General features: G+C 39.1%; 2 protein-coding genes across 3 annotated transcripts in view; both read left to right on the top strand.

The window, feature by feature from the left end:
• The first annotated feature begins 332 nt into the window (after positions 1-332).
• Positions 333-9,236, top strand: LOC121352498 (formin-like protein 3). Its single transcript, XM_041465503.1, has 3 exons — positions 333-489; positions 793-1,564; positions 9,053-9,236. Coding segments are annotated over exons 1-3 (930 nt in total). The 3' UTR covers positions 9,054-9,236.
• The window catches only part of SCAF11 (SR-related CTD associated factor 11), a 50,111-nt gene continuing 23,407 nt past the window's right edge, over positions 557-27,260 (top strand). Inside the window, exons 1-4 of one of the 2 annotated variants that reach the window (XM_041465557.1) lie at positions 557-787; positions 17,025-17,100; positions 17,925-18,079; positions 27,040-27,117. In XM_041465557.1, the coding sequence (XP_041321491.1) occupies positions 17,040-17,100; positions 17,925-18,079; positions 27,040-27,117 (294 nt within the window). In that variant the 5' untranslated portion in view covers positions 557-787; positions 17,025-17,039. Of the gene's footprint in view, positions 788-1,466; positions 1,603-17,024; positions 17,101-17,924; positions 18,080-27,039; positions 27,118-27,260 lie in introns of those variants that run through there. The other variant, XM_041465559.1, reaches the window with a different exon arrangement.

Genomic DNA, 27,260 nt, shown 5'->3' with positions numbered 1-27,260 from the left:
TGCTTTCCTGTCTGCCAGAATCATGACGAACGGCACCACGGCACACTGCTTTTAAAATAACTGGCTGCGGCAATGCACGAGGGTTACGCGTCACCGTGTCCGTGCCCACAGCCAGCACGGGCCGCCGCTGGCTGCGCGGCGCCATGGGGCCCCGCAGGAACCGCTTCCTCTCCCCGCGGGGCCGGCCCCACGCTGCCCGTCACACACTCTTGTGGTCACAGGGCTTCGTCCAGTGTGCCCAACTGCATTAAAGTGCTACTGTTCCTGCTACTAATAAAACACATCCAATTAAAAAAAGGTTTGGCACTCTGGGCGCCCCGCGTCGCGGATAGATGACGTCACCAGTCGCGCCCCCATGCCTCTGCCGCGCCCGGCCGCCGTGCCGCCACCAGAGGGCGCCCCCGCCCGCGGCGCCCGCCCCCGCCTCATTGGAGCCCGGCCGGGGCGGGGCCGCCGAGTCACGTGCCCTCCCGCCCTCCCCGCCAGGCGGTGCTGGAGGACCTATCCCATAATGCACCCCGGGGGCGGCGCGGGGCGGGCCGGAGGCGTCTCTCTGTGCCGCCAGGGCGCCGCCTCTGCCGGAGCGGAGCAGCGCCCCCGCCCGGGCCCCGCCGGCGCTGCTGCCGCGCTCCCCCGGCCACGCGCGGACATGTGGCGGCGCGGCGGGCGCTGAGCGCGCGGGGCCCCGCGAGCCCCGGCAGCCCCGAGGCGGCGGAGAGGGCGCGGACGCCGGGACTCGCCGCTCCCTGCGGGGCAGAGACCGAGCCAGGGAACGTCGCGGCGCCAGGTGAGCTCCGGCGGTTGGTGCCCGCCGCCTCCCTCGGGAATTTCCGCGCGGCGAGGGGAAGTGCTCAGGGCCGCGGGCCGGGCGCTGGCGGGCCGGGAGGGGAGGGCAGGCTGGAGGCGTTGCAGTCCCGCTTCGGCCGGGGCCTTCGCCCCCGCGCAGAGCCCGCCGGGCTGGGGCGCTCCCGCCGCTCCGTCGGGCTGGGGCGGAGTTTGCTGCCGGCTCCGGCCGCGTTTTCCCCCTTTCTCTCCCCTCCCCACCCCTCCTCGCCGCCCGCGTCGTGGCGCCGAGCGGGAGCCGGCCCGGCCCGGCGCTGACGCTCGCTCGCCGCGGCGAGACGCGGGTCCGGCTCCCGTGCCCGCCGGCCCCCCTGGGGCGAGAGGGGAAACAAAGCGGGGCGGCGGGGGCGATCCGCCGGCCCGCTCCGTGCCGAAAGCTTTTGAGAAGCCGCACCGGGAGGAGCAGCAGCCGTGCCCGCCGAGCCGTGAGCGGGGCTGAACAAAGATACGGCCCGCGGAGCACCGCCGTCCCTCTGCTCCCGGTGGGGTGGGCGCACGCCTGGAGCTGTGAACACCGGCGGGTTTTGCTGCAGGAGCGGCTCCTGGGACCTTGCAGTTGTGGAGGAAGTTGCACGGAGAGGCTCAGCTCAAAGCCTTGCTCTGCTTTTGTGCTGCTGTGGGATCGCGACTCAGGCATCAGCAAAGTTGTGCAGGGGGAGCGCTGGAGCCTGGAAGCAATTTACCGAGCCAGTGAGATAATCGCCAGTTCTTGTGTTTTATGGTACATGGTGTCCTAGTTTCTTTTTTTTTCCCCCTTTGGTGAGTATTAAAGAATATTATTAGCCTGAGCCCAAAATGTAACTCATCTTTGACAGTCCATGTCCACGTTTATAAGTTCAAAACAAAGCAGTATTGTTAGGACTAAAATTTGTCCCCGCCCTCTCACGATGTTTTGCTCTTAGACTACTAATTACTTTTAAATTCTGAGGGAGAACGAGATAACAGAGAGAAAGGCCAGGTAGTTACCGTGTGTTTAGTATCAGTAACTAGGTGCTGTTGGCAAAGAGCCATTTGTTTAAAATGTCAGGAGACAGTTAAGGCTGTGCCCATCTGAGTAATTATTATATGATGGATTGGAACGTCCGTGATTATTGAACAGCTATTTTAAGTTTGGAATTTTATAGCTTCGGTAACCTTAAAGGGAAATTTAGCTAACTGAGTATCCAGTGTTAAGTCTGTAGATCACTGATGTGTTTGGGGGCTTTTGGTTTTCTTTGCAGTGGATCATAGTTTTAAGTATAATCTGACTTAAATTTTACTATGTAGGTGTTCAGACTCTTACACATCAGAGAGTCATTTTGTCATGATTCCATTTGCTCTTAGCAGAAATTAGTAGTAGGCTTCTTAAATGAAATGACAGAGGGACAAAAGATTTGCTATTATTTGGTTGATTATGTGTGGTAACTGGAAAAGCTGTATTTAGCAACTCACAGTATTAAAAGAAATTGGATAGCATCCTCTTCCGTGGCATGGAAAACACTTGGAAATGATCCCAAGTACTTTTTCAAGTGTTTCCTTTAACATTTCTAGGAATACAGTGTTTGATTTTGTGATTTCCCGAGATAAGATGAGACATACTGGAGGTGGGGAGGCTGTTTAGGCTTTTAGTCAGAATATTACATCTTTTTAAGCTTTCTTTTCAGCAGTTTACATTTGCTGATGTGTCAATTTTCAGAATGACAAATTACACAAATTAAAAAATATGTTCTTTTTTTTCGTGTTTCACTGACCTTAAAGTCTGCTTTGGAATGAGCAGAGCAGGTGACTTTGTGTCTGTGTGAGGAAATCTCTGTCTTCCAAATGGTCATGGAAGAGAATGTTTTTTCTGACCTTCCTGAATAGCAGTAATCCTGGGTTGAGTAGTTTTTACGTCATATTTGGGTTGTCTTTGGAAACAACTTCCCAAAGTGGCATGGTATATGGTGAATGTTTTGGCCATGATTTTATGGTTCTCCATCACATGTGAAGGTTGAGTTTGTTGCGTATGTGAAGATGGTTGAGTTTGACCCAACAGGCAGTTTAAGTTTATCTTAATCTACAGTTAGCCAGCTATTGCCTTGGAAACATCTAGATGATAAAGAGTTTCTCTGTGCTCTCATCTGGCTGCAGTTTGGTGCAGTTGTTGCATGGCTTCTAGTCCCTGGTTTTATAAAACTTACAGACAGTTCTGCGCATCGTACATGATTGCTCTTCTCAGGTTACATATGTCTGTTGGCTTTTGGTTTTATCCTGTTACAGGGTTTCTTTGCAGAATCTTCTCAGTCTTCCACTCAGTCCTGAGTACTAAAAAACCTGTGCAAAAACTTTTAAGTTACTTAAGTTGGCTTTATATAGTAATTAAAGAGTAATTTGTCTTTCAAATAATGATGTATTTAAATATTAAATTTATATTAATAGGGGTGAAAAAACCACTGCTGGTAAAAGTTTGCAGGGCTGACTTGTCATACCTGCAGCAAAATTCTTGAAGCTCCGCTTTCTGTCAGTCCACTGTTCAGTGTTCAGATTTTCTTTGCCAGCAGTCTAAGGTGAAGGACAAAAATTGTCTTTCCAGTTAATACCTATAAAAACATACAGAACAATTCCTCATGATGGTTAAGCTGACCTTCAGTGCTGTCAAACATTGTTATCAGTTTTTCTGAAGGAATTTTTAAATGGTTATGGTTAATCTGCAAAACCCTTTAAGACTGAAGTAGATTTTATAACTCTTGACATTGTCCAGTTTTTCTGCCTTTGTTTAAATTTCAGGTTGGAGATGCAGTGTTAAGCATCCTCTGTGCTCATCAGTGCCAGAGCATCTGTTAACTGCACATGCTTTCGAGCGCTTCCACACAAGGGCTAGTTCATCGCTTTTCAGCAGTGTAGACACATTTTGTTTCATCTGTATGTACTAGTCCACCTTGCCCTGAAGGGCAGTGAGCTTGATTGGAGAGGGTGTGTGTGCAGTGATATTGTATCTTCCCTACTTTTTTAATCTCTTTTCACCCCTCTGGTGAGGATATGGACACAATTTGCAAGAAAGTTGCTTAATTTTGATACCCTGAACCAATTGATTCCCTTGTGCAGCATGAAATAGCAAAGGGAGGGCTCTAGCTGGAAGGTGAGCGTACCTCTACTGCTCTGTTTGCTAAAGCTGCAGCTCTGCTCTCTCAAGCAGCTCTCTCTGAGAGGTTTGTCAGCTCTGCATCTGGCTCTGGTGAAGCACCAAAGGCATGATGAGGGCGATGCCTTGGGCTCTCAAAGGTTGAATGTGCATAATCTGTAAGTGTCCCACACTGCATCCAACAAGTAGTTTTTCTCTGTTGGGAGCTTTAAAAAAACCAACCAACCAACTGTGTTGTTTTAATGCAGCCTGGCTTTTGGTGTGGGCAGAGGAAGCCACAGTGGCTGCTTGTGAGAGAGGAGCTCCTTGAAACTTCTACTGTGTCCGGCAGAGCCAATCCCTGAAGGCTCTGATGATGGACATATTGACTGGCCTAATTAGAGAAGTTGGTAACGCCTCTGTGATGATATATTTAAGTAAAGAAAAAACCATGCGAGGCAGCTGCTGGGGCCCTGCTACCAGGGGCCATGCCGGCACCACAAGTGGCCCCACAGCCAGGACCGTGCAGCCAGGGTGAGCACCTGTGCGGCCGGGGCTATCTCAGCGTGGTTTGTGGGGAGCTGTGCTTGCTTGGCTGCTTTTAACCAGCCATGCTGCAGGCAGAAGGACAGGGGCGGTGGCAGCAGCTTCTCCTTTTTGGCGCCTCTTTCACCATGAAAAGAGGTGCTGAATGGAGCCAGCGGCCGGTGCTGCCCGTGCAGTGCTGGAGGGGACCATGGCTGACAACGAGGGGCATGATGAGCAATTCTCTGATTCAGAGCCCAGATGGGATCAACCTTTCAGCACTACAAAACCCTATAAGAACTTCTCAATTGACAGAACTTGAGAGCAAACGAACCTACAAATGACAATTCTCTCCTGCGTCAGAAAAGGAATAGGTGAAGACACGTGAGGAGAACACAAGGGAGACACTAAGATCTGTGAAAGGAGGGAGTGGAGACACTAAGGTCTGTGAAAGGAGGGAGTGGGAGGAGGACATGCTCCGGACATCGGAGGTGAGATTTGTCTCACCTCTCAAGCTGTGGTGAGGAGTATAATACAACAAACTTTCGCTGTAATTCATTAGGTGCATGGAGGGATGTAGAGGTCCATTTGCAGCCCATGGGAAAAGGTGCTCATACTGGAGCAAGTAGATGCTGAAAGACTGTAATCTAGTGGGAAACTCAGGCAAAGAGAGAAGACCCTTGCTTCCAAAGTAGAGCAGCTCATCCTCAAAAAACTATGCCCCATGAATTAATGACCCACGAAAAACAGTTGTGAGAAAACTATTTGCCTGTGGGAGGAACTCGCATTGCAGCAGGTTGGGCAGGACTGCTACTTGTGAAAATTAAAACCACGCTAGAAAAGTTCACAAAGAAGTGTCTCCCATGAGGAGGACACCATGGCACAGCAGAAAAAAAATCAAACTCCTTTCCCTAATCCAGTTGAAGATTTTTAATTGAAGTTTTTTTTTTTTTAATTGAAGATTTTTATTTTAAAAAATAACAAACTGACTAAAGATTCCCATGCTTTGTCTCTGTGCTGTTGGTGGGAAGGCAGGAGGCGCTGGAGGGAGGAAAAAGGTGTTCTAGAGGTTTATCTTAGTTCTCAATGTCATCTTTTAATTTTGTTAATAAATTTTCTTTATACTGTTTATTTTGCCCTTTAGTGTTTTCTCCTAATCCTTATCTCAACCTATGAGCTCTTCAGTTTTTCTTTCCCCTTCCTCTTCTCAACTATAGCAGAAGAGAATGAGTGTATTGTTTTTTTGTGGGTGCTTGGTGTTTAACCAGTGTCAAATCATGGCACTAAAAAAAAAAAAAGAAAAGAGGAAGTTGCCTCTTCTTGAAAAATTTAACTTTCCTATGTCCTTTTGTTGCAGTGCATCAAATTTCCGAAAGACTTGCAGTTGTAGAAACAAATCCAATATAACTAAATGTGGAAGTTGTCACTTTTAAATTTGGGAAATTGTTAACCGACTTCACAAAGGATGATCAAAATACTGCACTGAATTTATTCAGGAAACAAATACATACACACACACACACCTGTGTAGGCATTGTTCATCTGTCTTATATTTGTGTATATTGTACTAAGTTGAGTATTTTCACCTGTTTATTTTTTATTAGCAAGTTAATGCTCACTAATTTATTTTGATGAAACAGTAGTATTTTTCTTTGTTTTTTTTCCCTCCGTGAGAATGCAGAACTGGAATTTGAACTCCAAAATACTCTGTCATAGCAAAAATGGAAAAGTAATATTTTAATTTTATGGTTCTGTGATTGGCGGTATTTCTTCTTAACTTTCTAAGGTTTTCAGATTTTGCGTGTGCATATATATATGTGTGTGTGTGTGTGTATAAAAGAAATGTAGAGAGAATTTGAAGTAGAAATGTTTTCCACTAGCTGTTTTCTAAAGCCTAATGAATTGCAGTATCTGATCACTTTATCTAAAAGACACTAAAAATGTCTCTCTTAATGCATTTTTTAGTTTAAGGATTGGTGAGCTCACATTAAAATGCAACAGTTGGGGTGAAAGTACTGCTTAACCGTGATCTGCTTTTGCAGGTACTATTTATGAGTAAAACTGAGTGATGCATTTAGTGATATTTGAAACTTTTTCAAGCTAGTACAAAATTGCTTGGATATGTCAATTGAGTTAACCCTTGTTGTCTCTGTCTTGTGACCTGGCTTTTGTTAGACTGCCAGCAGTAATAAAGAATGTGAAATTCCATGTGATTAGTGTCTGTTAGAAGTCTTCATCTCTGTCCATATCTTTAGATAGCAATACAGGCCAAAACTGGAGCAATGAAAATTTGTGCTTTTCTTGCTATGCCACAGGAGAGGTGGAGACACTTACATGAAAATGAGTTGAACTGATATTAAAAATGTGGATGTTAAGGTAGAATCTGAAGGTAGGCATGTGATCTTAATTGGCCTGCTCACTATTCAGAGTGAATGACTTCAGCAGTTCTGGACATAGGAGGGGCAATGAAATTCTCCCATGCTTTTCATATAGTTACTGAATAAGCACTTTCTGTGTGCAGTTTTGCTTTTTTAAAATGTTCTTGGTTTATCAATTGTTAGGTAAGAGATAGTGATCATTGTGGATAGATGGGTGTAACAAAAAGTAATTGGAAGTCCTATGAAACAGCTGGAGAAATTCAGTTTATAAGGAGTTTTGGTTTAGAGATGTTAGCAAATAAAGATACCTATAACAATGAAAGTAAAATATATTCTTCTCTCTAAATCTATGCAATTGTGATTTTTAAGATGCAATTTCATCAGCCTAGGCAAGAAAGGTACCTTATGCAAGTCTTGGATAAGTTAGTGGGTTCCAATGGTTATTTTGTGGTTCTTATTCTGGCAAGAAACTTTGAATGACAATGGAGTTCCTCATTGTGGGGAGCTTTTAGTGTTGTTATATGAAAAGTTTAAGTTATTTTTGTTATGGCATAGAATAACAATTATAACAAAGCCTATGTTGGTCACTTAAGAATTCACAGTAAAGTACTGTTGTAGATAATTTCTTGATGCCATATATGTGGTGAAGCTAAAAAGGTGATTAGCATGACTATCTATTAGACTCACTTCACAAATTGGAAGATAAGGTGATGGAGTTCAGGTTGTATTTTCAAGTTCAGATCTGAGGTTGCCATCTTGCATTAGTAGTTTGTGTTACCTTTCTTTGCATTGCTGTTCATGTTGAGAAGGAACTTTTCTTACAAACCTGTCTTCTGTTCCTGGCTGGGGTTTTCTAACTTTATTTTAGCTGTCTTGAAAGTTATTGCTGAGTAAGGGCTGTGAAAACAAGATCAACAGTAATTTAAACTGCTTACTCCCCATCTATCTATTACTTCTGAAATGGCATTCAATGCATTCTTATTCTACAGATATTGTAGGAGATTTTGTACAAAATACAATTATGCTTAAAATTATTGTAGTAGTCATAAATCCTTCACAAGCTCTCTTTTCCCTCAAATGCAGCATTTATTTTTGTTCAGGTTTTGTAAGAGGTTAGTGTAGGTCTTTGACCTGAGTTTATGAAATGCTGTTATTCAAAGCAAGAAGGAGCTCGAGGACTGTATTTTTGACACCATAGCTTTCATTTAGTGTCTTTTTTTTTAAAAGTGTATGCCTCAGAGAGGCAACATCTGCTTTTAAATGGGTATGTTATTTCCTCTCTATTATTTGTTTTTGACTCAGTGTCTGTATATTTTACTTGTAATCTGTGGCTTTTTTTGCAGAAATGCAATTTTTTTAATCATGAACATGTCATAAACATGACACAAGTCTAAACCTTTGATTTGATGTTTCAAATGAAAGAACAGTGTGCTTTCAATAGAGGAGTCAAGTTCAGGGTATTTTTATCAAGGCTGTGTCTATTGTTCTATGCAATCTCCTGTAGTCCTTTTTTTTTCCTGTGTAAGTTATAGGGAAGCCTGTGCATTACATACATTTTGTTAAGAGAATGTCCTTCATTTTGCAGGGGTTCAACATCCAGAAGCTAAAAAATAGGAGTACTGTAGTTTAGGTAAAAGAAAAAAATAGTGGTAGTCTATAGTTGGACAATTGCATTCTGTTTCTTCCTTTGCTGCATTTGTCCTTTTTGTCTACAGCTCAAGATGCTTCTCTAATCACCTACCACTCTTATTCTATTGCCCCATTATTTTTTGCATCTTAAATATGCTTCTTGCTGCTGCCCCTGAGCTTTTAATTTGAGCTCAGTCTTACTCCATCAGTTTTGCTTATCATTTTTCCTTTTCCTGTTAAAAAGTCTTATTCTCTGCTTCCGTCTTTGCAAGGTCTCCTGGTTCAGCTCCTGCATCCCTAATGTTTGAGTCTGGCTATTTGGGTATGATTAGGATGGTATTAAGAAAAATAAAGATGGTCTTTCTAGTTTTTTTAGCATCAGAGAGATGACTGCAACAAGTCCTGCTGTGTTGCCATAGCAGTGGCTGAAGTATGCTCATTCATCTTGTGGGAATGTTGTATGTGCTGTGTAGCAGTGGGATAGGAACTTAAAATTATTTGTGTATGCTAAGCACAGATGAAGTTTAGGGGTGGGGGGAAATTAGATGCAACAACTAGCAAAGATTTATTGATTAAATGCAAACTTTTTTCCCCCCAGATCTGTGACATGGCTGTATTTGGAAGGGTTACTTGTGTGGAAAGCATGTTCTTACTCTCCGTGACCCACTGCCAAATGTCTGCACTGTGGTGGAAAGCATGAAAATACTAGTGCTTCCAAGTGGCTAGAAAAAAGTACTTTAAAAAAAACAACCGTGTTCTTGGAAATGGCAGAGCCATTTTTGCTGACTTTGGTATGTAATGCTATCCCTTCCAGCTGCAAAAGTATGCATGTGACTAAGGAGCCTGAACAGCAGAAGGCAAGGTCTTGAGTTTAAGCTGATTCAGTTTAGTTGCTTGGACCTTGTGCACTTTGAAAATAGTACCTAATGCCTAATGAGTTCCTGTTACTTGTAAATCTCAACTTCACCCAGTTTAGTTACAGACTACTTAGAAGAAGCACCAAAGTGCTGAATTCTAGATTTTGTGAGAGCATGTTATGTACACTATTTTGTCTTTCATATTTTTTTGTATTCTGGTAATTACTACGGTATTTCAGTGTTTTGTTGTCAGGATATGAAATTATGTGACTTAGCCAGTGGCAAACACATGTTCTTCCTACAGGGGTGGTTGTGGTGTAGTGCTTCTTCTGTTGGGAGTCTTGTCATACACGTGCATGCACAGGAGAGATAGCAGCACAGTGCACGTTGCCTTCTGTTCAAAATACTGGCTTGGAAAGAAAAATAGGTGGGCTTTTAATTTCTGTGAATACACATTTCATTGCCTTGTATCAGTCTTTAGAAGGTTTTATTCATCCTGTCTTCTGTATAAATGAAGCTGTTTTTTCCAAGGGACTTAACTATAGCTCCAATGAATGTTTCCTCCTTATGGCTATTATGAGCCCAGCTGTGCACTTCTGTAAAGATTAGGTCTGGAATTGACTTATATAATTCAGAACATCTTTGGAAAGCAATGTTATCAGTGCAGACTTACTGAGGAGCTACCGTGCAAGATTGCCTTAGTTTAGCATGTAGGGAAGCTGCACAGCTTTGCCCTTGCTTTTGCATTGTCAAGAGCTGACAGAGGCTTGAGTAACATAATTTGTCCTCTAGCAGAGTAGGAAAGGGTTTTCTCACAGACTTGAGAAGTGTCACTAAAGAGCCAGCTGGGACACAAGCATAACTTTATATTACAGGTTAGATTGATCAACTGGGAACATATACTTCGAATCAAATTAAGCTGCACTGTGACAACTAACTCCCCTAAGTGCCTTTTTTTTTTGTTTTTCTGTTCCTTGCTGACTGGCAAGTTTAGCTTTATCTAGTTTTTTCTCTGTAAATTGAATTTACCTAAACACAGGGCCATCTTGTTTGTCAGTGGTTGCCCTGAAAGACACTGATAGTATAGAGGTGCCACATAGCTCTACTTTGACATGTAATGTCACATGGTCTTACAGGCTAACCTCGCAGCTGCTGCCAGATACTGAAAATCTTGTGGGATAGTTGATGTACATTGACTTGTGTACTTCAGCAGATTTCTCCACACTTTATTATCACCTTTAAAACGAGTTCAGGAGAGATCCTAAACTTCTGCTATCCATTCTACCTTTTTACGCTGTCCAGTAAACAGAACGTTTTGCTTGCAAAACTCTAGAGTTCAATCTGATTTGTAGCAGCACTTCAACACCCAACATTCTGTAAAAGACATGGTGTCCCCCACAGTTTATAGAATGTTCTCAAATATGTGAGGTCTTATTAAATGGTATCTTTCTTACTACTCTTATTTTTTGCCTAAGACTTGCAGGTACTCTTTTGTTAAACTTCATTGAGGGGCACTGCCTATGCCACTGATTTAACAAGATCTGTACTGCAGGTTTTAAGACAGTTTATAGGCATTATATATAGGAAGATGATTACCTTGTGTGTGTGTGTGTCCACTGTAAGGTTCTAAGTCTTTCTTAAAACTCTTGATTTTCTGGATGGTTAGACAGGTTACTGAGGGATAGTTGCTGCATCTGAGTCACTGCATCTGAGTCACTGCAGCAGTTCTCAAGTACATTTTGATGGAGTTGTGCCTGCCTCCCCTGTTTAGGAGGCAGTTATGGTGTTGTCCTGTCCAGTGCTGACTGGACATGAGTGAGTGTTTGCAGCTGCCATTCGTGTTGTTATTGTTGAGTGGACCACAAAAATGAAAGCATTGATTCTAGCAGGAACATAGCTGTAGCCACAGCATCTGTAATTGAGGTATACATGTATCTTGCTGCTAGATTGTGGAAAATCTGAGGACAATATCTGCTGTGTTGCTTTGGGTGGGGTGACTTTTTTGGGTTTTTTAGTGTAGGGAAGGAGAAGAGCAACAGACAGCAGTGCAGTGTTTAGTATGGTATAGTTCTAGCCATTTGGCTTTGGTAGTTTTCTCCTGTAACTTTACCTTGTGTTTTCATGGACCTGGCAGCTGATCTAGCTAGGTACTGCTGTGTCCTTGAAGGGGATGCAGTTTGACAATAAAGTCTGAGGCTTTTTTAGCACCTTACCACTGCCGGAAGGGGCAATGACTTTTTATGTCTTCCCTCCCTCATTTTGTCACTTGCAATGTCTTTGGACCCCTATGGCTCTTAGTGAGTCTGCTCACCATCACTGGTGGTGAGACACTTAGCTGCTTCTTTGGGTGGCAGCAAGCTGTCAGCTCTCTTGGGTAATTGCATCCTTAGAGGGTCTGGAAAGAGTCTTTAAATCAGCAGTATCTCCTTGTCTGAATAGCAGTGATTCTTTCCAAGACACTGGATCTACATGAATAGGCTTAAACCACCTATAGAAAAAGATTATTCCCCAAGGCATAGCACTGGTCTTTCTTTCTCCTCATCTTTGTTGGTTCTATGGGATTTGATTTGGGAATGCAGACAAGGTGCAATTTGAGCTTACAAAGAGTAAAGATCCTCTTTAAAAGACTGCTTTTGAGTGCCACTGTTGGTTCTATTCTCACTGATGTGCTGGACCAAGAGATTTTACTGCACAAAGGAGAAAATCCAGGATAAGTGCTTCCAGATTCTCAATGCAGCACTCATTTTTTGAAGGGCAAACAACATTACTCAATTGTCACTAGAAGCAAGTCTACCTTCCAGGCTCTTCTGACAAATCAGATGTTTTTCCAAAGAAAAAATAAAACAGCTGTGAAGGTTCTTGATGTACTTAGACAAATACCCAGTAATGTGGGGTTCTTTTCTCTTTTTTTTTTTTTTTTTGGTGTATCTGTTGTGTTAGGCACAGTGATACAGGTAGGTCAAAAGCTTTTCAATTGTTCAACTGCCATTGGAAATTATAAGTGTTTTCTCAGCTCATCTCTTAGACAGCGCAAAAGTTCTGGCAAAATGTTTAAAAATGTTTTTCATCAGCAGCTGAACATGTTCCCAGTAATGGTCCAGAGATTAGGATGAGCCCGTATGAGGAACTTCAGAGGATACATGTTCTGTCATTAACTACTAAAACTACAATAACAAAAACCAGCACCAACAAAAATCTGTTTTTGTGAATGTGACTAGTTGTTGAGGTTTGTTTTCTTTAAAAACATATTTGCTGAGGGAGCAGCTTAAATGTCTTTCCCAGGTTTCTTAATGACTATGAAAATGCATAGGGAGAAACAGAGTCCTACCTATTACTGCCCAAACATTTGATGGGACTAAAGGGTGTTGTTGTTGTTTGTTAAGCAAACAAATTTGTGTACTAAATGTATGTCTGTTGTTTGATAAGTGAAACTGATTGTTTCTCAAATTATTAAAAAATCAAAACACAACTAAGAGTACCCCAAATCCTTTTAAAAATAAAATATTTTTAATAGAAACAGAACAGTCAAGTAAATGCTACTCTGAGTATTAGTGCAACATGTATCTAAGAAGCTGAAAGTTTGATTACAAATGTTTCCTGAGTTAAATCTGTTGCAGAAATGAGTAAGGTATCTTTGGCATAAATTTGCACTTTCTCACTGGAGACTTCTCTGCATGTGTTCTTGATTTCCATCCCCCTTTCCAGCTGAACTGGGGTACTTCTGTGTAGATAAGTCTCTAGACTGTTAGTGTGTTGGAGGAAGAGTGTATTTAGTTGTTGCATTATATTTACAGGGTATAAAGAATGCTTGTAAAGACTTTGTCTTGTAGTTAGGCAAAAAGGAGGCATGTGCTAATTTCATGTGTCACTTACAACTAGGCTTCTGTAATTTTTTGAATCCAATGCTTTTCCTATGTCTATTTAAGATTACAATATAATAGATTCATTAAGAAATTAAGAGGCATGACTTTGAACAGACCAAGTCTTTTCTTTCCACATGCACAATGAATTAGTGTTGAAATACATCTGTATTTTTAGGTTGTGAGTTATATGAAGTAGTTTGTGTGAATCACAGTTGTACTTTTGTGATATAGGAAATAGTTTAATGTGTGCATGGCACTTAGTCTGTTTTTTGGAGTTGTTTAAGTTCTTCATGAAGCTGTGTTCCTCAGATGGACAAGGACAAATCTGTTACCACAATCTACAGTCAACTCTCTTTAAGCACTTTTATTGCCAGATGCATTCCATTGAAACAAGAATAGGAATTTAATTTCCTTGGAAGAATAGCCTGGAAAGTTAAACATTTAATTATTTTAAGAGAACAGGGAAATGAGTTAGTGTTGTGTACCTGTGCTAATGTCTCTGATCACTGTTCTCAGTTTAATATACTAGAATGTGAAATAAAGTAAGATATTTCTCTTAAAAAGTAATTACATTGAGAACGTACAAGCACCAGAAAAATACCATCTTGGCTGTAATGTTATGCTGTCTTTAGGCATTCTTAGGAAGGATTATCTAGAGTTTGGAGAGGGGTGTGGTTTGTTGGTGGGGTTTTTTAGGGTTTTGTTTTGGGTTTTGTTTTGGTTGTGTGGGGTTGGTTTGTTTGTTTGGGTTTTTTTTTTTGGGGTTTTTTTTTGTTTGTCAGCACAGAATTCACAGAATCACTAGGTTGAAAGAGACATTCAAGATCATCAAGCCCAACCCATGTGCTAACACCTCAACTAAACCATGGCACCGAGTGCCACATCCAGTCTTTGTTTACATCCAAGGATGGTGACTCCGCCACCTTCCCGGGCAGGCCATTCCAGTACTTTATCACCCTTTCTGTAAAAAACTTCCTAATATCCAAACTGTATTTCCCTTGATGCAGCTTGAGACTGTGTCCTCTGGTTCTGTCAGTTCCTGTCTGGAGTGTGCTGTGGGAGGCAGTGTCAAAGGCATAAACATAGTATAGTGTTTGTTGCTGTCTTATCACATTTTGGGAAAAATAAGAAAAATTCTATTTTTTATGCTGTTTGGTCTTTCTAAACCACCAGGTTCTCTCTTCCTAGCTCTGCTTTTAATCATATAAATGTAATAACAATCCAGTGTTAACTCTTCTGCTATTCTAATGCCTGTGATGCCCCTTTTAAAGTAGTGGAGAAAACAGTCTTTTCAAAGTCAATTCGTTAAATAGTGTGTAAATTTTGATTATATCTTTTACTTTATTTATAAAAATTTCAGTAGTATTAAATTCTTCTGCTGTGTTGTGCAAAATGCAGTGTCAAACTGATGAAGTTGTGCTGTGCAAAGTGATCTGTGAAATGCATTAGCAGCACTCAGTATCTGTTTAAATAATAGGCTTGTGAGAAGAATGGGGTAACGCCACATAAATGTTTTCAGTTGCTGCATGTCTTGGATTACTGATACTTTGTCAGAATTTTAGGATTTCTGTTTTTCTAATTATAAGTGTGTTGGAATTTATGGGATGTCTGTGTCTAGAAAGAGTACAATGGAGTAAAAGGTTACTTTTTCTGGGGAAAAACAAATTTGAAGAGATTCTGTATTCTGTTTCTGCAATCTATTTTAGTGTATTCATGACCTCTGTTATAATAAGTGTGAAGTCAAAAGCTACTCCTTAATTTGGTATCTAGGTTGTGTCTATTTAAATAATTTAATGTGGATGTATGAGAGTAGAGAGTATGTAGAGAGTAGAATTCTTCATCTTGTCTTGAAACTGCCTCAGCTGTAAGGTGTCCTGGGACTTCTAGGGTTGAAACATGTTTGAGTACAGCTCGTGGAATTTTCAGCTTCTGTAAAGCATTGCTGAGGTTTGAAGATGTAGAGCAGAAGGGATGTTCTTATGTTTTGTGTATAAAAGCATCTGTACTGTACTCTACTGCATGATTTACACTTTCTGGGGCCAAAGCCACTTGTGCAAATCAGAGTGAAAGCAACAGACCAAAATTTCCTAAATTCAAATGTGGTTTTTGTGGTCTTACCTGTTCTAATTTCATGCAGATTTTGCTTGTTGAAGACTTTAAATTTTAAAGGAGCAGCTTGACTTGGGTTGGGATTCCTTTTGCTTAGTTTGCAAAAGATGGAGACCTGGACAGTGGCTGTTGTGACAACAGAACTTGCCCGTAGCTTACAGCATTGGCTGCAGTTCGGTTGGTGTTAGTATTTGTGCTGGTAACCAGCCTACAGCTGATGCCATGTATTAATGATATCTTTTGAAATCATTTTAGATATAAAAATGCAATAGCAGTGTAGGGGGGAAATCCCTTAAATCTAGGCTTTTCTTTCTTTGTCCTTTCACTTTCCCCCACTCTCAGTTGGATTGATTGCCATGTTCCCTTTGGGGAATCAAGTAATTTGTAATAGGAATATTGAAGCCAGTTTGGATTCTAATTGCAGGTTTCAAATCAGTTTCACAGTTTTGACCATTTCTTTAGCAAACTGTGTTTTGAGAGTCACAGATCTGAGTCCTGATTTATTGGGTTGCCTAAGAAAATGAGAAGTATATGTGATGGGAATGTGCAGCAGAGTTGCTTTTCTTAGTATAAAAAAATGATCATTAAAACACTTCTGCTGCCAAGATCAAGCAATAAAGACTTGATCAGAAGAAAAGCTTGGGGAAAAAAATTCTGTGTCTTCCTCTTCTGGATGTCGTGGTGGTAAAGTATTGTAGTTTCTGAGTGAAACAGGAGGAAGTTTAGTTGAGGAGCTCTGTCCTGCTGCTTTGTCTAGCAAAACAAAGTGTCTTGTCGAAGTGTGAGAGTAAACCTCAGCTGGTTTGCTTCAGTTTTGAATGCTTGAGTAGCAGATCTTGGTAATCTCTGATTTCTTCAATGTCTTCTGAAGTTTTAGTTTGTCCTTTTAAATACTAATAATTTTTAAAGCTTCATATAGTTTTGAAGAAACCTGTTGTTCCCTCTGGGGCTTGGGTTGGCGTTTTAGATGTGTATACTATCTCTGCTGTGACTACAGGAGTTTTGAAATGTGGGAGATTCAGTCCTCGGTATAGATAATTTTTTCAAGTGTGTTTCTTTCTACATGTATTAAGTAAGCTTCCAGAGAACATATACTTGCTATTTCTTATGTATGGTCAAATTCTTTCAACTTTTGTGATGTGAATCACTGGGAGGTACTTAATCTGTGCTTTTTCACAGAGCAGTTAAAAAGTGCATCCCCATTCATGATGCTGCACTGCACCTGTGCTTGTAACCTGTCCCTTGTTTGATACAAATTTCTCTACATTTTTACTAGTTTGAATTATTTCCTTCTTGCTTTTGTCATACAAATATAAGCTGCTTTCATTTTTCTCACTTGCCACTACTACAGTGACTCTTAAGTTTGTAAAACAACCAACTCTTCTGGTGCCAGAGTGTTTAAAGTTTGTTGCTTCAACTATTTGCATAGGGCAGTTTGCAGGTGTTAGTTACTGCAGTGTTGCATGGGGTCGTTTGCATGGAAACTTCGCAATATATCACATTTTTAAAAATAAAGGCACCAGTGGTAGTCTCAAAACACTGCAAAAACTTCGCATCTGTTGAACAAAAGGAAATTTTGAAATTGGAAACATCAGTTGCTAGACAGCAATAATGATACTTATAAATTGTAAATGATCTCTTAACTTCTAATACCATGTATTTCTACTCTACAATAGAGAATACTCATTAATTTTTTTATTTTCAAGTTGCAATCTAAATGAACCGTTTCTATGTTTTCCAGACTACATTTTGTAAGATGAAGAACAGAAAGCAATGTATTCAAGACACTGAGGATCAGACTTATGAAGACATGGAAGGTAAAATTTGTGTGTGTGAAAATATTGAAGCATATTATTCAGGTTCAAGCTGTGAAGGTCTGATATTTTTCATTTGCTCTCTCAATTAGTATGCTGCTTGTTTTGAAATAAGTTGTGTAAATATAACCACTCTCTCATAATATTTGGTGTTGGCCTGTGAGGTCCCCAAATAATTTCCTGTCTCTTCTCTTTTTATTACTTGTTAACTTCTGGTAGCAAAACAAAAATGTTGATAGCAATTGCTATTCAGAGAAAACAATTATTCAGAGTAAAATTCTTTGAAGAAGAGTTCATACATTTTTGTATTCTGAAAACACTTTCCAACTCTAACAAAATCGGGAGCATTTTTTATTTAATGTATATGATTAGGTAAATATTTGAAGATATTCAGATTCCGATAATTCTAAGACAGAAAAGCTGAAGTAAAGGTAGACCATATGTATATAACATAATATAGAATATGCTGGTGTAATTTAAGTCATGGAGTGAGTGTAAACACACAAGGGGAAAGAATGTAGGAGAATTATGTCTAAATTACTACATAACCAAGAGAAAACACTGTGATACCTGCTTTATTGAAATATCCCTGCAATTAACTTTGTTTTGATGGTAAAGACTTGTACAGAAGTCTATGAAATAAGTTGCTTAGCTTTCTTCATCTGAAACACAGTTTTCTCTAGTTAGGAGCAAGCTGAATTCAAGTTTTCAGGTCTAATGCTGCCAAGAAGCTGGCCAGAGGAGTGCTTGAAAGAATTCTTACTTTTTATTATTCAAATCTAGAAGGACTTTATTTCAAAAACTGTCAAAATTTCTAATAATACCAGGTGAAGAAAACGAGGAAAATTGTTCCTGTTCTACATTATTGTATGATGGCAACACGTGCCCCATCTGTCTGAACTGCCTTCTAGAACAAGAGACTGGGTTTCCTGAGAACTGCAGTCACACCTTCTGCATGACTTGTATTCTTAAATGGGCTGAGGTAAGACTGAGCACCAAGGTGTGTTTTTATTTTTCAATGAAATCTATTGCATCTAATACCTACAGGTTTTTTTTGGTTTTTTTTTTGGTTTTTTTTTTTTTTTTTAGTTACAGATTTTGGCTTTGCACAGAAGTGTTCAGTGACCAATTTGTAAATAGATTTTGGAAAACTTTGTTCTTAATGCAATTAAGTATTTTGAGTTTTCTTTCACTAGGCAATAGCTTAATAGTTGCTAGAGATTAGGGATAAGTAAACAGAGTGGTGGGTGGCTGTTTGGAAGATCAGACAGTATATGTACATGCTATAATATTGCATTGTTGTTAGCTTAATCTTACTTTGTGATAACCCTAAGGTTGTTTGTCATAGTGTCAACTCAGGGCTGGGACCAATATGTATTCATGTGAGTCTACAAAATGAGTGATACAACCTTAGTTTTCTACCTGTAAAAAGAATTCAGCTAAAAGCTTTACTGCTGTAGTGAAAAAAAAAAATCATTTTAATGGTGGCTGGTTTTTGTTCTAGGTCAATAACTTAGTAGATAGTTCTGGAATGTTAAAGAAAAATTACTTGTTGAAGAAATCCTCGATGACCTTGTTCTATTTAGTCTGTTTTCCCTCAGCAATGTTGTGCAATAATTGCATTCAGTCTGGTGTCTTTACCTTTCCTGTAATTTTTTCAATTCAATTTTTTATATTTTCGGTATAAAACACCAAACTAATATAGCTTTGTACTGGGATGAGTGGAGGTTGCTGCCTTGTGCCCTGCTTCTATGGACTTGAATTCGTTTGTCACTTTAGTGAGACCACTGTTTGGTTTCTTTCATTCTTTTGAAGTAAATGATGATTTTGGTTGCAGTGTTCCCTTTAGAGCATTGGTATCATTTGGTTGGTATGTATATATGCAATATGCTTATTCTTGCTATGTTTTAACCTTAATTTTTGCGCTATTTATTACTGAAAGCCAGTGGTAACACAATTTTCTGAAGAATTTATATGAACTTCAGAGTATTAAAAAAAGGTTATTACATTAAAATTGCTTTAGATTTACAAACCAGATAATAAACAAAGTTTCCTGTTGCCAGATTTTCTGTTTTGCATTCGATTCATTGGAGCAATTTGATTTGTAAGGGAAGAGGAAATTCTCACCTGTAATTTTACCCTGAGTGACTTAGCTGGTTGCTATAATGACAGCTGAAAAGCATTAAACAGTGACATGCACAGGGAAGCAGTACAGTATATTGGCTCGCTGCTGGATGCGAGTTTATTCACATTGTCTAACAGATGCTTTTAAGCCCAATGAGGAAGAGAAATTTTCTTGTTCTAAAGGGGCAGGTGAGTGATACGACATTTTTCTTGTCATGGTAATTTTTTTTTTTGTGGTCTGAGGTGCTATTCAAATAGAATAAAAGCAACTTCTCTTAAAAGTTGACAGGTAAAGTAGATGTGATGCCATAAAAAAGATGTGGGGGTGTTTCTAAAGCTGCATAAGGCTGCTCCTGCTTTTCATCAGCGACATCAGATAGGTAAAACCAGCCAGGTTCCTTTTCTGAGGTTACTTGACAGCCAGGCCTGTTGAGTTCATGCAACTCCACTGCCTAATCTAGTAGTTTTAATTAAAAGTAAAGTGACAAAATAAGTGTTGAAACCTGGGTGACAGTTCAGAGGCTTCAGCTGTGAGAAGCAGATGAGGTTCTGTAGATTTGAATGATACAAAAATATTATAAGCATGTCACCATTTAAAACACGCTGATGCTGCATGCTTTTTTGCCTGTTACTAATATGTAGTAACTGAATGTGTTCTTTTTTTGAGAAATGTTGCGTAAGATTTTTCTGGTTCATGATTAATTATAATCATAATTTAAGTAATTCTGAGTAATGAAGATATAAAAAAGATACAAAAATTACCTGCTGTTTAAAAAATACACTGCCTGATTCTGGGTAAAGATTATTTTTTGGAGTATAAACAAATTTATTTTAGAAATGGTATTTTCTTTAAGTGCTGAAGAAAAACAAAATTGAGAATTAAATTAAAAAAAAGAAAAACAAACTACTGATATTCACATTTTTTGACATGTTCTTTTGTATATCTTCAGTTCTGCTCCATACACTTAGAGGCTTTGCCAGCAGTCTGTGTTCAAGTTGGGTATTTATTTTATTTTTCTGTGTTGCATCTGGACTACAAAATATAACAGGATAAGCTGCTTCTTTAAACTGTTGTTTTCAAATTGTACGTAATCACTGTTCTCCTGAGAGTTTATGGCTTTTTAATGTAACTATGTAGACTCTAATCAAAACCAGGATAGTTTGGCAAAAGATAAGAGTTTTACTGTTCTGCTCCCTCTTCAATCTACAGGAGATTTTCAACATTGCAACTGCAGTAAAGTGTCCTGTACCAGCAGATCTTCTGTCTGAAAGCAGCAGTTATAACATTTTGAACCTCTTACTTTTTAAGAAGTGAGAGAATATAGATTTAAAAAAAAAATCACTTAAAAGCAATAAAAAAGCAGTATATAAAAATTGCCTTTTTTCTGAAGGCTAAAGAGGGGTAGGAAACTTGCCATGGAACAGGTCTAATACATTTGATCCTGTTGGCTAAATCTGAACATTTAGTTTCAGAATTAAATAGCATTACAGTTGAGTCAGTAGTGTATTTTCTTTCCCTTTGAAGAAAGAGGTCTAAAGCCTAAAAGAAAAGTGAGGGGCAGACCAAGAATCCCCACAAAGGACTTAATCTTCAGAGTAGTATGTTTCTTGAATTGTTCTGCTCTCTTTGGCTGTGTTAATTGTGGCATTTGAGAGCGTTACTATACACAAAATCAGTTGCCTATACTATTAAACTCTTATACTAGTAGACTGTCAACTTGTGTGCTTTTGGCCATGCTAACTAGTGCTCTCCCAGTCACTGCTGGGGGCTGTTCTCAGCAGGCACGTGAAGATTAACATAAATGTTTTGTCATCCTGTGCCAGCTGTCAACCACTTCTGTAAAACAACATGGTGTAATTTACTAACGAAGACTTTCAAGCTTGAGGCTTTGTATTTCAGTGAGTCTGTGCTGGAAAATCATAAAAAATAAAAGGTGCTAAATCAGGAGCTGAGGTTACTGGACACATCCTTCAGTGGGAATGTAGAAGGACAGTGTAAGTGAAGGGTTGCTTTCAGTGTAAAGAGCATGTATGTGGTAACATTATTCCGGCCACATAAAAAAAGGTGGGAGGGTCTAGCCAACGATAAAATTCCTCTATCTAGGGTCTTTAAACACCACCAGTAATGTCATGTTACACCAAAGGAAGCAATTACATTAACGTGTTTCTATCATCTGTAATACTATTAGTACATTAAAACTACTTAGATCAAAACTAATTTTTTAAACTTTTTTTCTGATAAACTTGTATTTTGTATTTTCATTGGTAAGCACATGTTTTAGTTTATAGTAATTGGTTCTGAAAGGATTTAAGCGAAACTGATACAAAGAAAAGTTAACTAGGCATCTGTGGCAAATGTGCACAAAGTAGATAACACCACCTCAGCTAAGACAACTGCTTTAGCAGCTGTGGTGTCTTGCCCGTATGCATTAGAGGAAAATATCTCTCTTTGTTTTTCTATTGTATATAAAGAAAACAGTGTTAGAAACAATAAATATTTACTGTAGGCTTTTAAACTTCCTTTCTGTTCTTCAGCATGCTAAGAAATGTACTGGAGATTTCTATCTATTTCTCCTATTAATTCCTCTTATGAACTGTCATGAGAGATGAGTGTTGAAGAAAAGATTTAGTGTGTTGTCTGCATTATTACAATGTTTGTTTAACAGACATTGATTTCAGTGACCCTCACCTATCAAACTTATTTATCTCATGCTCTGGTCCTGGTTTCCCACATTATTTTTTCCCCATCTGGAGAGTTTGAAGTGGAGTATGTACAGTCATAAATTCTCCAAAGTGTTGGGGCATATTCAGGTAGGCCTTGTACAGGATCTGTAGTTGACTAAATAAAACGAAGCAGTTGGCACCAAGAACTGTCTTGCAGTATGTTTCTAGTGGATGTTTTTAGGTGTTTTGTTCATAGATGTTGATGTTCAATTCTTAGAGCAGTTGTTGTATTTGTGCTCATACAAGGTTTGGATCATTGTGTGTGTGGAGTATGCTATTGCACATGTATATTCTTCTGAGGTTAAGGAGAGTTACCCGTATGATAACTGGGATTCTTAACGGGTATGCTTTCTGATCTGGATTCTTTTTTTCTGAAGGATATAGGAAGGAATCAGCATAAGTGGCAACAACCTCCACAGTGATCTGCAGTACAGTGCACTGTGGGCAAGATTTAAGATGACACTAATGAACGAAACATAGATTGTGTTCAGAGAAACACAACCTAAAACCGCAAAAATAACAGTGGAAAAAACCTTATTGTTCAAGTATACCAGAAGTGATCTCTACGTAGACAGTTCATCTGAGAACTGATGTTCAGAAAAGCTGTATTAATCAAATTGTTTTGGAAAGTGTAGATTTTAGATACCTTTTTGCAAATTATACGTTTGCTTTGTAGTATACAGTTGTTCTTGGCTATTTTCCTGCTTAAGCAGGGGGTTGGGCAAGATGACTTCCAGAGATCTCTTCTAACCTCAACTACTTTGTGATTTTGCAAGAACATTTGTGTAGCAACTTGCGAATGTTAATGCTGTTGAAGCACAGTGCAAAAGTGAGTGGTTTTCATTTTACTCCAGTTCTTCCAATAGTGTCAATATAATTAAACTTAATTTGTCGACACTTTATGGCAATTTTGGATTGGAACTTAAGACCTAGCCAACTGTGTCATGTAGCTAGAGAGAAGAGAGCTGTTTAGACTTGTAACTAAGTAGTCTACTGATCAGGTGTTCAAACTGTAATCTGTTCTTTTGCACTCTGTATCGTTACTGTCAGTGATATTTCCCTCCAAAAAAGACTTGTCAGAAATAGTGCTTTCTTAAAGTATAACTATAAAACTTTTAAATGTACTTGCTTTTTAAAATTAGATTGAAAAAAAAAGTAAGTTTTTCCCTGCTTCTAGAAAATAGTGCATTTTCTGATGTCTTCCTACTTTCATTAAAATGTGGTGTTTCTCACTACATGTGGTGGAATGGTCTCCCTGTTCACTGAAGCTGGAGGTGTTACTGTAGGCTTTTTGCTGTACTGTTATTACAGTGAAGTGAAATATACAGATATTTCTTTAACAGTCCAAGTCTCACTTAAAGTCTGAATTTAGTTAGGAGAATCTGGTATTATTTGTGTTTAACAGATTATCTAAGAGTGTAGGATCATGTTTCTTTTTGTGTCAGCTTTTCAATACAAAATTTGGAGAACAGACTTTATTATGAGCCACTTGAAGAAAAAAAAATGGGGAGGGATTTACTGCAGCAACTTGAATTCTGTACTTGCGTCTTGTTACTGCTTGCTATGAAACCTCATAACATGGAACTTGATGAGATGGGGTTATCTGTCAAAGTTATTTTATCAGCCAAATATGTTTTGGGGTTAGCTTGCACCTGTTTGTATAGCTTTCTGAAAATTCCTGGCTGGAATATAGTAACTGCTTCATCCTTTTGCTTATCTTACTTTGTTCATATGCTGTTTGAAGTGATGCAGTTAAAATTGGGGACTATTGCTCCTTGAATTTAGAGAGCACAGTTCTGTGTTGCTCTAGCAGTACAGGAATATAGAGATTAAGTTATGCCTGTGGAGCTAAGGTAAGATTTTTCTAGAGGGTCATAAAAAACAAATAAAATGCAATTTATTTTTTTTTTAATCTGAAGAAGAAGCATATTGCTTGTGGATAACTTTCCAGGGCTTGCAGAATTTTGTGAATGCTTATTTATTTTATTTTATGTAGCGAATTTTTTTTATTATTCGATATCACAGGATGGGTGAAAGAACAAATCACTGTAGAGTTATCAGGTTTAACAGGAAAACTCTTAATAGTTTCATGTGGGGAATAAAACAATCAAAGATATTTTGAAGTGTGCTGAGCTACTAGTGTGTGCTTTTCCAAGGAAAGAACTGTTCAGAAGCAAAGAAAGCAGGCCACTAATACCTGTGCTGAGGTTCTAATGATATTGATGATTACATTAAATACTGCACGTTCTGATTTTTAAAGCTATGGTAAAAAAAGATATTGTAAAAATCTGTGGTTCTTCTAAGGTTTTGATGCATTTCACATACCTTCTCCCTTGTGCACAGTAAAAGTGGTAGCTGCTCGTTGGACTTGTTCCATCTCAGCATCTTCTTTCTTGTTTTCAATGCTCTTTATCAAAAAAGTACAGCGTACATTCACTGTTACTTACAATGCTCCCTGAACGGAAACCTCAGAAGAGTAGAATTGCTAACCTGCGTTTGAGGAAAGAAGACTCAACACCTTTGTTACCTGAACCATGTTCTCAAAAAACATGAAAGATGAGTTAAAGGTCACCACTCCTCATAATTGCTTCTTGTAATGAATGTTGGCTTTTTTTATCTTTATTCCTTTCTGTAGCAGTATAAATCCTGTATTGCTGTTGGGAAAAGGGACAGGGGAAAAACTTCGGGTTTTTTCTTCAATTTTTTTCCAACATTTTAAAGGTTTGCTTTTTTTTGTTAGCTGATGCATGTTTAGACAGAAGTAACCCTAGTTTCCCTCAGGGTACCCAACAACTGTACTCCACCTGAGGACTGGGGATGTACAACCAAATGTCCTGAGTTTACTGGAATTTCTCTAGTGATAATGTTGTCAGCTTACAGAAAATGCTAAGGCTACAAAAAGCAACTGAGTCGGAGGGGAAAGAGCATCTGCTGTTTCTGAACATATCTGAACCTAATGGTAGTTTTTGACTCTTCCAGAATGTTTTCTTCCCTTTTTACTACTGTGTAAAACTGTATTAAGTTGTTAAACATTTGTTCAGAAGAATTGAACATTGAACATCTTTCTAGTGGAGCAAAAACAGCTGTTATTTGGATTTGCTGCTAGTAACAGTATTCTATGATACTTTATTGCAATGAATAAACGTAACTTGCTGTGACTTAAACTTGGGAAGATAACTTGAGATTCATCTGTAAATTTAATGTAGGAAGAGACTCTATTGAATAAACATTTCAGCTGAGGTAGATTCTGAAACGAGAATAAAAATAGCTAAGAAAAATAACGTCCTCCTACCTATCTTTTACAATCTGGTATATCTAAGAATGAAAGTATGTACCTTGATGTTTGCAGTGGATTCAGAAGCTACAGTACATTGCATGCTATCAAACATCCCGATGGAACATTGCACTACTATGTCACCGTGGGTTAGCTGTGCCTTGACTACAGGACAAGAACTGTCTTCATGATCTGAGTCCTTAGGGAACTGGCTTAATTACCCAATATGGTTTTCTTATCTGGGGCCATGACACTGCAGAGAACAATGGTATCCCCCAAAAGAGGAAGTTTTTAGTTAGGACAAAATACCAGAGCATCAAAGAGTAGGTGATGGCTTTAACTACCCCTGGGGATTTTTTTTTGTTTGTTTGTTTGATGGGTTTGGGTTTTTTTAAAATCAATCTTGTTTGGTTCTATCTACTTCAGTTGAAATCAGAAGCTCAGAAACTTCCTGAATGCTCCATGTTTGGGGGCTGGTATGTGAAAGAGAAGTTGAGCACTCCTTGAAATTGAGAAACTAACAGAGTTAACTGGAAAATTAGAAGGCCAGATGAAAAGACAGGAATGAAGTGCATGACTGGATTTTGGGGCAGAGTTCATATGCAGATTTTTCCTAGCTGCTTATGTAATTCTAGTACAGCATCTTGCTTGTATAGATACCCTGTAGCTCTCTAAATTGCAGAAATTATATGCCTCTTCAGGGCTTGCAGTTCCTATACTGGATCTTGGTCATTGAATTAATTAGGGCTGGAGACTGGCTGTGTGTTTTGGTTTTTTAATTTTGTTTTACAAGTGTTGAACTTAGCCTCTGAAGGCCAGTGGAATTAAGGTGGGTGTGGAGGGTGTAATGAAGACAAAACCCCCAAACCAAACAAAGAACCGCGCCCCTACAGCAAACATATCTGGAACTAAAAAGAATAGAGTTCTCTCACAGCAAAAGTTAATATCTAATGTGGATTTTTCTTAAAGCTGATTCACTACATGATCCACTTACCTGGCACTTCAGTTGAAATTTCCCATTTCTGTGCTTAAAAATGTGTTATTGTTCTGTGTGTGTGTTCTATCTGATGTAGTGCAGCCTCAATAAGAGAGCATTTAGGTGATCAGGGAAAAACAATAAATGGCTATTTCCATCAAACAGTAGGATAAAATAGCCTTCAGTTCCCTTTTCTTGAAAATTGATTTGTAAAACTTTAGATGTGTCACTTGTTGTCTGTAATCTGTTGTCTGCTGACAGCAACAGAAGAGATGTGTTATAACCACTGTTTGCCTTTTGCATTACCAGTTTTATGTTTTGGGGGAGACACAATGCAACACATGTCCCATTGAAAATAGAATTAAGAAATAAAATGTTAGAACAATATGAAATGTAGAGGACATTTGCACATGGTTATGCTTTTCAGTGTGTTATCAACATTAAGCTTACATGGAATCCAAAGCAGTGTACCAGATATTAAGAAAAATTAGCTTTATCCCAGCCAAAATTAGGGCACATTGGTATAAAATCAGTTATCTAAAAGGAATTAAAAGACCAGAAAATGAAGGTAACTTGATGTGAAATGCATTAAATGTATTTCCTTTTTTAAACACAACTTCTGGGTTTTATTCTGTTTTCCTTTATTTTTTTTCCTGAAAGAGCAATCTGCTTATATAAAACAAAATACTGAGTGTGTGGATAATGTGTCCAAATGCATTCTTACTGTGAGCAAATTGGGATTTTGTGTGCTTCTGTAAGCTACTATAATAGTGAATAAAAGTTTAGAAAATTAGGCTTCTCTTAGCTCATTACCAAGTTTGTACTAAGAAAAATAATTTTTCAGATACAGGCTTCATGTCCTGTTGATCGCAGACCATTTCAGGCAGTGTGCAGGCTGGATGCATTGGATAAGCTGATAAAGGTATGTTCCAGACTTATTTTCTTAAATAACTGCCCTGGTAGGAATGTCCAAGTTACGCTGCAGCCTTTCATTCATATAAAATGAAATGTGTTGTGTTAAATAAGCTTTCCTAACAATGTAATTACTGTTTCAATGTTTCTGTT

This window comes from Pyrgilauda ruficollis, unplaced genomic scaffold, assembly GCF_017590135.1.
Source record: "Pyrgilauda ruficollis isolate IOZ18807 unplaced genomic scaffold, ASM1759013v1 scaffold19, whole genome shotgun sequence".
In the NCBI taxonomy this organism is placed as follows: Eukaryota; Metazoa; Chordata; class Aves; order Passeriformes; family Passeridae; genus Pyrgilauda; species Pyrgilauda ruficollis.
Note: the sequence above shows the minus strand (reverse complement) of the source record. Positions and strands in the feature narration are given on the sequence as shown.

Excerpts from the sequence above, each read along its gene's own strand:
- LOC121352498 (XM_041465503.1), top strand. The coding sequence starts at position 333 with ATGACGTCACCAGTCGCGCCCCCATGCCTCTGCCGCGCCCGGCCGCCG. Across the intron at positions 490-792 it reads CCCGCCCTCCCCGCCAGGCG|CTCCGGCGGTTGGTGCCCGC; the intron begins GTGCTGGAGGAC and ends GCGCCAGGTGAG.